At 50.5% G+C, this 12,275-nt stretch overlaps 1 protein-coding gene across 4 annotated transcripts in view; it reads left to right on the forward strand.

Annotated features, from left to right (window-relative positions):
• The window catches only part of Spi1 (Spi-1 proto-oncogene), a 34,482-nt gene that overhangs the window by 10,368 nt on the left and 11,839 nt on the right, over positions 1 to 12,275 (forward strand). Inside the window, exons 1-2 of one of the 4 annotated variants that reach the window (XM_052182919.1) lie at positions 4,140 to 4,404; positions 6,825 to 6,924. In XM_052182919.1, the coding sequence (XP_052038879.1) occupies positions 4,360 to 4,404; positions 6,825 to 6,924 (145 nt within the window). In that variant the 5' untranslated portion in view covers positions 4,140 to 4,359. Of the gene's footprint in view, positions 1 to 4,139; positions 4,405 to 6,824; positions 6,925 to 12,275 lie in introns of those variants that run through there. The other 3 variants (XM_052182920.1, XM_052182921.1, XM_052182922.1) reach the window with 3 other exon arrangements.

A 12,275-nucleotide genomic window follows, 5' to 3' on the forward strand; every position in this document is an offset into this window, starting at 1 on the left:
GATTTTAATAACAGCAGGTCCCTGGAGGTGAGAGGGAAGAGGCCTGGGAGGCCTGGGAGTGAAGGTAGCTCAAGTGTGCTCAACCACAGGGTACTGTTACCGTGCGGATGGGCCTTAGTCCACACATTTCTAAAGAGTTGTCTTATATTTCCTTGTGCTCCCCCCTTACTCCCACTGCCCAGGTCTATTTTGTACTAGGGACTGAAGTTAGGGCACTAAGCATGCACTCTATGATTGAGACCCCTCCAAGTCATCCTGAATCCCTCTCTTTTACTTTTTAAAAAGATTATTTTGCTGGGCACACCTTTAATCCCAGCACTTGGAAGACAGAAGCAGGCAGATCTCTGACATGGAGGCCAGCCTGGTCTACAGAGTGAGTTTCAGGACAGCCAGGGCTACACAGAGAAAACCCTTTCTTAAAACACACACACACACACACACACACACACACACACACTAAAAAAAGAAAAGAAAATTTTTTTTGAGATTTATGTGATCAATTATTTATGTGATGTGTGTTTTTCTTCTTACCTATGTATGTGCGTCATGTGTGTGCCAAAAGAGGACACTGGATCTCTTGGGACTGGAGTTACACACAGCTGTGAGCCACCATGTGGGTACTGGGAGTGGAGCATAGGTCTTCTGCAAGAGCTAAAATCTGTCAAGCACTCTGTCATCTTTCTGGATACCCCTGGCTCTCTTTTATGAGCTGCCTTGGGCAGACATAGAACAATAAAATGATTCTTTTCCTGGAGCCCCTTGAATCTTATGCTTTGAGAACACAGCTTACCTGGTCTCTTGTCTGTGATCATAAGACAAGTCTCACACTCCCTGCTTAGAACCAACAGAAACTGCATTGGTGATGCTGCATTTGGCCCAGGCTCCTGGGCTTAGCAGTAAAGGTTTGCTTTCCCATTATGCCTTTCTCCTGGCCACAGTGATGGCAGCTTACTGCTCCAAGTTCTCTAACTCTCTGCCTCTGTTCAGACGGCCTCCTCAGCCTGGCCTGCATTTTGTGATATCCCTTGCACACTGCTCCCAGGATGCCCTTTCTGTGACCCTGATGAAATTACTTGCCCCCACACATATCCACTACCCATCTCCTGCATTCTCTCCACAGAGCCCACAGTCTGTCTGCACATCTCTCTATGGGCCTGTGAACTCCTGAGGGCCATGCAGGTCTCGTTCATGCTTGGTCCCTTAGGTCCAGCACATAGAAATTGCTGCGTGCAATGTTTGTAACTGGATGAATGCAGAAATGAAGAAACATACTCAGAATAAGCTAGGGTCTGGGGATGAATGGTCACAGAGTGCTTTCCCGCCCTTAAAGTCCCGAGTTCAATCCCCAGTACCACGTAACGTGGAGGTCCACATCTTTGGTACTTTGAAGGTGGAGGCAGGAGGATCCAAAGATCAAAGTCATTCTCGGTTATATAGAAAAGGTCAAGGATGCCTGGGCTAAAGGTCAAGGATAGCCTTGGCTAGAAATCCTAACAAAAACAAGGTGGGGTGAGGGCAGGGGGAAGATGGGGGAAGAAGGAGGAGAAGGAAAGAAAAGAGAGGAGGGAAAGGAAGGTGGACACAAGGCGAGGGAGGGCGTGAAGGGAGAAAAGAAGGAGGGAAGAATTTAGGGCTTGGCACGAGGCTCACTCCAGCACTGTCCAGGCAAAGGTGAGAGGATAAATACAAATTTGAAGACAGCCCAGTCTATACAGCTAGTTCCAGGCTAGCCCGGGATACCATAAGCAAGATCTTACTTAAATAATCCAAAGCAATGAATTAATGAATGAAAATAACAGTCAGGGCCTGGTTCTCACGTCCCAGACCATGCTCTCCCGACAATCTAGTCACCTGGAGATCGTCCTGTTTGGTAGAGACATGAGAAACTACAATTGCTGGGGTAGAGCAAGTTTGTGTCTTCCCTCACCTCAGGGAGGGGCCTGAGTCAGGTTCCTGGGAGCCCTGAGGACATGTGATCTGGACCCTCTGGGGAGTTCCAAGAATAGAGAGGATGGAAGTGAAGGTGACCATGGGACCCTTCTTTTTCTGCTGACAGTAAGAAACCACTGGGGTATGTGAAGGGATCAGGCTAGTTTTTATATAAAGCAAGAGGTTAAAGTATACACAGGAGGAAACTGATTGACCAAGAAGTCCTCCTTAGCCAGGGGATGGTGGCACACAGCTTTAAGCCCAGCACTCGGGAGGCAAAGGCAGATATAAAGCGAGTTCCAGGACAGCCAAAGCTACACAGAGAAACTCTGTCTCAAAAAGACAGAAACAAAACAAGTTCTTGCTCAACAGAGTAGTCTCCCTAGAGGTGTGTGTGTCTTCGGGGTCAGAAGTGGGGGACAGGTGTGTGTGGAAGAACAGGACTATTTCTCTGCTTTCTAGACTGGATGTCTTAAGGGCAGGAAATCTTTCCAACTTTCCCATAACTCAGCATAGAGATTGGTTAACATTGGGAAGATGGATGGATAGATGGATGGATGGATAGATGGATGGATGCATGGATAGATGGATGGATAGATGGATGGATGGATACATGGGTAGATGGTTGGATGCATAGATGCATGGATGGATGCATGGATGGATAGATGGATGCATGGATAGATGCATGGATGGATGGATGCATGGATGGATAGATGCATGGATAGATGGATGGATGCATGGATAGATGGATGGATGCATGGATAGATGCATGGATAGATGGATGGATGCATGGATAGATGGATGGATGGATGGATGGATGCATGGATGGATAGATGCATGGATGGATGGATGCATGGATGGATAGATGCATGGATGGATGGATGCATGGATAGATGGATGGATGCATGGATGGATGGATGCATAGATGGATGAATGCATGGATGGATAGATATGTAAATAGACTGATTAATATTTAGGTGATGGATGGAAAAATTGATAGGTAGATAATATAAATGTGTGTATGTATGTAGGTATGGATAGACAGAATGATGGATAAGCTGATAGATGGATAGATGGAAACATGGATTAGGAGTAGATAGATAAGTAGATGAGTAGACAGGGAGATGGATAGATATAGACAGACTAAGAATGAATGGATATATAGATTAAGTGAATAGATGGATGTGTGGGTGGAAGAATGTATGTGTAGACAAATGATGGATGGATGGACAATGGATGTATCGACAGGTGGATGGATGGATAGATGGATGGATGGATGGCCAGATGGCCAGATGGCCAGAGATTATATAGTGGATAAAGAAATAAAAATACAAACTGTTAGCAGATGGATGAGCTACCGTACGGACAGACAGATGGCTAAATGAGCATTTGGCTAACAGAATAGTACACGGCTGAGCTGATTGACAGTTCAGAAAGGAGCATCTGGATGAGCAGACAGATGTGTGGATGGATGGGTGGTGTGACAGGCTGGAGAGATGAGCAGACAACCAGAAAGAGGTAAGGACAGGGAAACAGAGCTTATAAACAAGGAAGTCTAGATCGTAACAGTCAAGGGTTGGAGAAACTGGGAAATCTGGGCTAGGAACAATGTCCTTAGGGGTCTAACCCCAGTTGTGGTATTTAGTTGGGTGTGGAGGGTATAAAAAGTCACAGTAAAAAAAAAAAAAAAGAAAAGAAAGAAAGAAGGGAAGCCCACTTGAGGAGTCAGGAAAAGAGATACAATGTGCGAGAACCAGTGTCTACTGTTGGCCCTAATCCGTTTAGGGAGAGCTAGCAGATATTTCAGGGCCTACAGGAAGAGCTAAGCCTGGCAGCCTTGGGACCAACGTCCTTCACCTGCCAAATTCACCCTAGAAATTAAGCACCCACATTGTCACTATTCTGACACCCCTCCCCCCCCAAGAGGTGACTCTTGGCCACCTCAGGGGTCTGAGAAGAAATTGGTATTATTAAGCTGAAAGAATAGTGTACCGCCTCAGCAAGGCCGCGGCGGGAGCAGCAGAAGCCTTCCATGGTAGTGCTAGCCTTTCTCCCTCCCAGCCCCAGTTTCCTCTGGGCAGGGGGCCTGGCCCCCTAGCTTCCCAGGGCTGCCCTTTGAGAACCACCTGCCCCAGCCGGCCAGAGACTTCCTGTAGCGCAAGAGATTTATGCAAACGGGCTGGGGCGGTGATGTCACCCCAAGGGGACTATCTCCCAGTGGCAGGCCCTTCGATAAAATCAGGAACTTGTGCTGGCCCTGCAATGTCAAGGGAGGGGGCTCACCCAGGGCTCCTGTAGCTCAGGGGGCAGGCCTGAGCCCTGCGTCTGACCCACGACCGTCCAGCCCCCTGACGGGGCACCTGGTCCTGAGGGGGATCCGCATTGATCCCTACCGAAGCAGGGGATCTGACCAACCTGGAGCTCAGCTGGATGTTACAGGCGTACAAAATGGAAGGGTTTCCCCTCGTCGCCCCTGTGAGTACTGGGGCTTCACTACCAGCCCAGCCTGGGGCTGGGGGATGTGTGACCATCTACCCACTAACCCACCAGCCCACCCGCTGCCCTCGGGCTCCCTATCAGTGGGAAGTTGGTGTTTCCTCCCGGGAGCTGCTGGTCTGAGACCCAGCGAGGGGCCATTGGCTGCCTTAGAGCATGCCCTGGCGGGCTGAGGGTTGCCGGGTGGCCCCATGGTGGGGCTGTGATCGGTGGGGCCTGAACAGCTATTTATAGATGGGTTCAGTGGCAGGCCGAACTCTAGGGCAGGGTACTGGGCTGAAGATGGCGAGAGCGGCTATGGAGGGGCCATGGTTGAGGAGATCTGGAGACTGGCCTTGGAGTCTTGGAGGCAACAGGAGAGGTTTCAACTCATGACCTGTGGGCTCGTGAGACAAAGACTATTAGAACACTAAGTCACCCAGGGGTCCCCAACAGTCAGTCCTTGGCCCGGCATAGAAGAATGGCTGTCGATGCAAGTGTTTGGGCTTGGGGCCTGCATGGGTCTGAGAGTCTGGGCAGGGACCAAGATTGGCTTCTCGGGGCCAGGCTGGGCGAGAGTGGCACACACAGCAGAAACGCTGCCATTAGATTCGTGGCTAGAACTTAGCTCAGTAAGAAATTGGGTGAAGGATGGACTGGGTCCAGACTGGGACCGAGACTGAGGCTGGAGTAAGAGGACCTGGCTGGAGTTAAGCTGGGACAGGGACAGGGACAAGGACACAAGCGGGTGGGCTGATCCCACTGTTCCCCCTGTTTTCAGTGACAGCCCTGGCTTTAGGCAAATGACAGCCCAGAATCCCTTAGAGAGGACCCTCTTGCTGTCTCCTACTCATGGAGGTGTTGGGGCAGTGAGGAAAGGCCGAGTAGGGCCTGGCCACTTGACTCAGCTTTCCTGAACCAGAGACAGATCGCTTTTCTATCCCTCCCAGCCTTCAAGCCCTCAGTAGTGCTTTAGGCCTGACGTCGTAGCCAATGTCCTACAGCAGGAGCAGGCCTAGTGCACTGCCTGGAAACCCCGGGAAGCGGGGCGGCTTCTGACCTCCTCACAGAATAGAAGACAGGCTGGCCAACCTTCACTGTCCTCACCTTTCTCCTGATCCCCTTCTCCCACCTGGGACGGAGAAGGTGCTGGGGCAGGCACAGGTGATGGAGGTTGCCCAGAAGTCCACTCTGCCTCAATTAAAGCCACTGTCCGAGACCCTTGACCCTCCCTCTGCAGCTATGAGCACAGGGTAGACCCCCAGCTCCTGTACCAGCTCCTTAGCCCCCTGTCCAGCCTCAGAAGCCACCCCAAGTGTCTTGAGTGGATGGGCTCCTAAGGCAGCCCTGGGCCACCAAACAAGGCCACAGTAACTATTGTGCAATCCTTGGGCACACTCTGCGGGGGTGGGGAGAAGCCCAAAGACTGATGGGAAGGCTCGGGCGTGCATATCCCTGTGCCCGGGCAAGTGAGAGAGGAGACAGATGGAGGAGGCAGAGGGAGAGAAGATGGAGAAAGGAGGGAAGAAAGACAGGAAGGAGAGGAGGGCAAGGAGGAGGGAAGAGAGAAATTAGCAGTGGCAGGGAGTCTCCCATCAAGGACAGTGGAGGGAGGAGGCAGAAGGGATAGTTCCTTGGTTCCCAAAACCTGCCTGGTTGATCTTCATACAAACAAATCATCAACATGACAGTCATCAGGTCGGACTGTGCCTGCCTGGGACTAGATGGACAAAGACTACCAGGAGGGGAGGAGTCGGGGGCAGGCTGTAACAGAGGGACACAAGGTAGCACTGGAGAGTGGGCCGTGCTCGGCTCTGAAAGGTGTGCGAACGTCCTGATGGCTGGGACTGCATGTCAGTATGTATGTGTGTGCCTGCAGGGCTGAGTGAGCAGTGGGGGTTGGTGAGTGTGAGGAGATGTATAGACTTGTGTGAGACGTGGGGCTCACGAGAGGGTGAGCACGCCTGTGTGTGAGACCGAGACAGGAACCCAAGAGTGAGTGTGTGGACATGTGAGAGTGAGTCCCCATGGGTTTGGGTATAAGTGTGTCACAGGGAGTATTCGTACATGTGGGGGAAGGGTGAATTGGTGGGAACAGGAGAGGGCAGCAGGCCCCCACGGGCGTGGGTGTACGTGGAACGGTACCTGTGATAATAAGAGAAGAGAGGAGGGGGCTGCACGCACCCTCTTTTCAGCCCTGGTTCTGCTGACCTCTGACCTCTCTACCTCATCATTGCCTTAGCACACTGTCTTGAACGTCCCACCACTGCCTTACCCACTGTGTCCCTGAGCGTCTGTGTTCGTAGCAAAGGCTGGGCAGCTCCTAGGTCCCCAGCCAGGGAAGGTCACAGACCTCAAACTTAGCTGAAAACCTCACTGGAATCTTCCACAGCTCAGGCTCTGACACCTTTCTCTCTCAGCAGCCCACGGATGAGCTGGTCGCTTACGAACCTGATCTATACCCACGTCAACCGCACGACTACTACTCCTTGATGGGCAGCGATGGAGAGAGCCATAGCGGTGAGTACACGGTCCTCCACCCCTCATCCCAGCATGCCTTGGGTCTGGAGCGAGGAAAAAACTCTGGAGGTTACTTGGAATTCTGAGAGTAAGATCCAGGAAGCAACCTCACCCCTGTATCTCACAACATCAGCCCGGCTCTGATCCCTGAGCATCTTTCTGTGTCAAGGGCAAATCTAGTTTCTTTCTCATTTACCTTGTCTGGTCCTTGGAGACTTAAAAAAAATAGATTTATGTATATACAATATATTCTTATTGTGGTTTCTCCTTCCCAAACTCATTCCAGATTTTCTCCACTATCCAAATCCATACCTTTGCTTTCTCTCTCTCATTAGAAAACAAGTAGACACTTAAAAATAAAATAAGATAAAATAAAAACAAACCAGAATAAGATAAAACAAATAGAAAAAGGAGCCAAAGAAAAAGTGCAAGAAACATATAAGCCTGGTCTACAGAGCGGGCTCCAGGACAGCCTGGTCTACAGAGCAAGCTCCGAGACAGTCTGGTCCAGAGTGAGTGCCAGGACAGCCAAGGCTACATAGAGAATCCCTGTCTTGGGGGGGAGGAGGGCGAAAGAAAAGAAAAGAAAGGAAAGGAAAGGAAGACATAAAGACATAAAGCACACGTTCACACACACACACACACACACACACACACACACACAGAGAAGTCCCATAAAAATTCAAAACCAGAAGACCATAAAAAGTGCCCAAAGTATTGTGAGACAAAAACAAAACCAAACAAAGACAAGACAAAACTCCAAAACCATGATTGAGTTAATTTGTGTTGTCATTCTGCATGGTTGTACACCTAGTCTGACTCCATCAAAGAAGACTACTTTTTCCTTTGTGAGTGCTTATCGATTGGAGAGAGCTTCAGGGTTATCGAGGAGGACTTCTGTCCACTTTCCGCCTCAGCACTGGGACCCATCTGGCTTCGACCTGGAGCAGCCTGGGGACTTTTTAAATAAGTGAGGATAGGTGGGGAGCCGGCAGCTTCTGGCCTAGGTGCTCTGCCCCGGGCCTGCGCTCTTCCCTGACCACTCGTTCTACCTTGCTCTCTTTGTCTTGCTATCGCCTTTCTTCAGAACCCCCTTTGGAAAGCCTCCCTTCCTTACTGTGTGGCTAAAGCCTTTCTCTGTAGCCTCTGCTGAGATTTGGGACTTGGTAATTCTGCTGGCAAAAGGCTTAGCAACTTTTCTTTTAAAATCTCTTTTAGTAGATGCCAGAAGGCCTCCACTCGTGACAGCCATCTCTCCAGCCCCTCAGCCCCACCTAGCTGAACAACCCTGGGTCACACGAAAGCCTCTGAGCTTCCCTTGTTCAGAGATGCCCAGGCCTCCAGTCTGACAGAGGTGGCAAAGAGGCCTGGCCCCAACTGTCCACCCCAAACCCAGCCTTGTTCTCTAGAAAGTTAAGGGGAGAGGGAAGAGACTCTTAGTGACTGGGTGAAGAGATAACAGGTCACCTGAAATGAATCAAGGAACATAGCCACCTTGTTCCAGACTGGGATAGGGGATTCCTATGCTTGCATCGGGAGATTCAAGGTCAGGGGAAAGCTCAGTGCCACAGCTGAGGGAAAGCTCACACCTGATACACCCAGGACTGTCATGTGAGATGCCACACAGTTAAGGCTTTTTCATTTGGAAGCCAAACCTTGAGAGCACCTTCACCTGGCACTCAGTCCTCAGGAAGTGCGTCCTGCCGGGAGGGTCCCATCAAGGGCACAGCGTTCTTTCAGACCTTCTGGGTGCTAGAAAAGCTTCCAAAAGCCTGCTTTTGTTCTTAAACCTGTTCAAAGTGGATAAGAAATACACCCTCCCGGGGTGAAGTTCAGATAACATACGTTATCTTGGCCTACTTTAACCTTATCCACCCCCACCCTGTCCCACCGTGATTAAGAACCAGGTCTAAGTGACTGACAACATATCCACCCACCGTTCCAGCAGCAGTTGGAAGACTGACCGAAATCCCGCTGGGTTTGAGGAGGGCTCCCCCTGGTGGCACAGGTCTTGCAAGCACAGCGGGCCCGGGAGCCTCATTCTCAGTCCAGGTTGCTTTCTCTTTGGCCTAGCCTATGTATAAGTCACTGGGTTTAGATAGAGGCATTTCCTTCAAGAGTTTGGCCACTTCGGTTTTGCCTTTATGCAGTTTCCCACATATCTAGATATCAGATGTGAGATTGTGGCTGGGAAGATGGAGTGAGCACTTCACAGAAACTGGGTTTCCCTGGCCCAGGGTCCCAAGGGGTTCTTTGTATCTGGGGCAGGGCGATAGGAATGACTCCTGGTCACTTGTGGCACTCTACTTAAGGTGTGAGCCCAGAATTCCTTCAGAGACTCCTCCAGGGTCCATCTCCAGCTCTGCCATCTGAGAATTGGCGCTGTCTCTGATCCCTACTGGAACATTCTATTAGAAGACTCAAGAAAAGAGTCTTCTGCCCTTCACATCCTCCTGCTGATTCCTGCCTGTCCTTTGTGTCCACACCTTAAGAAAGTGACGCTTAGTGGAATCCTTTCTTCATTGACTTCAGCAGCTGTGTAGCCTTGGGGCAAGAAACAGAGCCTTTCTGGGTGCCCCTCCTCATCTGTAAAACTGAGATCATGGAAGCACCTCACAGAATTGCAATAGGTTGATGAGGTGACATTTGTCCTCTGTGAGGTTGTGTGTCCATACTAAGAACAGGACCGGGTGAGCTCAGCATGTGTTGTTAGCATCGCGGTACCCAAGCAAGCAGCTAGGGCAGTGCTTCTCTGCCTTCCTAATACCAGGACTCTTTAATACACTTCCTCATGTTGTGGTGACACACAATTATTGTTTTGTTTCTTCATAACTGTGATTTTGCTACTGTTGTGAATCCTAATGTAAATATCTGATATGGAAGCGATCTGATATGCAAACCCCAAAGAAGTCACCACCTGGGTGACAGCCATCCCTCCATCCATCCACTCTCCCACCCATCCATCCATATCCATCCATATCCATCCATCCACCCATTTATCTATCCACCCACCCACCTATCCATCTCTCCATCCTCCATGGATTTACCCTTTTACCTATCTGTCCACTCATCTACACACTCCCTCATCCTCCCACCTTCCGCACACCCATCCTTCCACTCAGTTTATACCTCTCCTCTCCTCATCGGTGTGTGGCAGCCCTGCTCACGGGAATGTTCAGGGAAGCCTTTGAGAGGGTGATGGCTGAGCTCAAATCTGTGTGAAGAGAAAGGACCGTGCGTGTGAGGTGGATGGGGACAGGGACAGCAAAACAAGAGCAGGAAGATCTTGACAGAGGACACGTGGCTACAGCGCCCCGGGAGACAACATGAAACTGAAGTGGCCATCAAAGGGCAGATCAAAAAAGGTCTGAAGGCCACAAAGGAGCATAAGTCATATCCTGTGTCTTCACACTCGCCAGGGCAGCCCTCTGCTACTAAATTGTGATTAATCTTACTGGAGAGTGTTAGACAGGGAAATTGCATGATCTGAATAGCCTTATGTTTGGTGAAAATTTAAATACACTTTCAATTTTTTATATTCTCTCTCTCTCTGTGTGTGTGTGGTGCATGTGTGTAGTAAGAGAACAACTTGTGGGAGCCATCTTGCCAGCCTGAAATACATTTTGAGTGCTTAATTTTAAACTTTTAAAGTGACAAATGCTCAGGTGCTGGAGAGAGTTCTGCAGATAAGAGCTTTGGCTGCAGCCGGGCGGTGGTGGTGCACGCCTTTAATCCCAGCACTTGGGAGGCAGAGGCAGAGGCAGGTGGATTTCTGAGTTTGAGGCCAGCCTGGTCTACAATGTGAGTTCCAGGACAGCCTGTCTGGAACAGACAGAGAAACCCTGTCTCGAAAACAAACAAACAAACAAAAGAGTTGGTTGGTTGGGTGCTGGTTGGGTGCCAGCTGTAGGAAAACCAGGTCCTTGCTCAGAAGGCGGGGCATTCTGGCACGGCCCCGTGTACCTGTAGAGGAAGCCTGGCTGGGAAAAGAGAGTTTTTGGCCTGGTCTGGCGGCTGGAGACGCTGAGGCCTATTCCATTTCTCCAATACGGTGGGAAAGAAAAGATAGAGGGGTGAGAGCTGGCCATGACCACGTGGAAAGAGGGGAGAAGAATGGGGAGAGAGGGAACAGGGGGACAAGAGCATAAGGGCAAGAGAGAAAAGCAAGAGGGCTGGGAGGGGCCTGGCGTCCCCTTTTATAGTGGGTTGGGTTATAGGCAGGCTGTTGCCAGGTAACTGAGGGGCACAGAAAACCTGACTGTAGCCAGGTGACTGTGGGGGTGGAGCCCAGCCAGAACACTAGGGCCTGGCCCCACGTGACTGATGGCCACAGGGTTATGTCATGTCCAACAGGCTGCTCCTGCCGAGGACCCCAAGCGTGGCTCCCAGCACCTCTATGGTGGCTCACAGCTGTCTCTAACTCGTGAGGACCCCATGTGCACATGGCACATTGGCATAGATGCAGACAAAACATTCATACACATAAATAAAAATAAATCTTAAACCAACAGATTCTCAATGCCACCCAGCAGCACCTCAGGCAGAGCTGTCTCCTCTCCTACCTCCCCACTGCCACTGCCACTCCCGATCCTTTGTGGAACACCTATCATTCTATGTATTTGATATCACTAGTTTGTCTAGCCACCTCGCTCTGGAGAATTTCAGAGCCCCGGAATCGCAGGGGTGGGGGAGCTGCCACTTACAACACACATTTACTTGGGTGCTAGGATTTGAACAAGAATGCTCGAGGCTGGATCCCCAGTGCTTTATCCACCAACCCATCCCCCAGCCCCACAAACATCGGTGTTTACTGAGAGCCTTCGAGGTGTTGAGCGGAGATGAGCCAGCTCGGTCGTCCAGTTTGAGACATGTATGTATCTGTGCATGTAGGCTGTGAGGAGGAGCGTGTGACAACAGCCTCACAACACAGTCCTCACATTCCTGCAGGCTTCCATTGTTATATGGTAACACATCTGAACAGACATGCCCTGTGGTTGTGATCACGTGACTAGGACATAGCTTGGTGGAGCCTTAGAGTCTCCTTTGAATGCCTGTTCTACCTTTCCCCGCGTTTCTCAGTACTGCTGTTGGGAGGCGATAAGTGCCCATACTGCTGGTTGGGGTGTCTTAACTTTTGCATGATGACACCCACTTTGCAGAATTATTATAAGACAGAGTGAGCCACTCTATGCAGAAAGCCCAGAAGACAGAGTACAGCAGATGTGTCAGGAGCTCGGGAGAGGCTATGCCGGAGGCGGAGCACGGCCGTGCAGTGTGGAGTTGTCTCCTTCCTGTCTGCTCTGTGCTCTCACCTGTGAGCAGCGGTTTGGTTGTGCCAAACTTCAGGGTGG

The sequence above is a fragment of the Apodemus sylvaticus genome, chromosome 5 (genome assembly GCF_947179515.1).
Source record: "Apodemus sylvaticus chromosome 5, mApoSyl1.1, whole genome shotgun sequence".
Lineage (NCBI taxonomy): Eukaryota > Metazoa > Chordata > Mammalia > Rodentia > Muridae > Apodemus > Apodemus sylvaticus.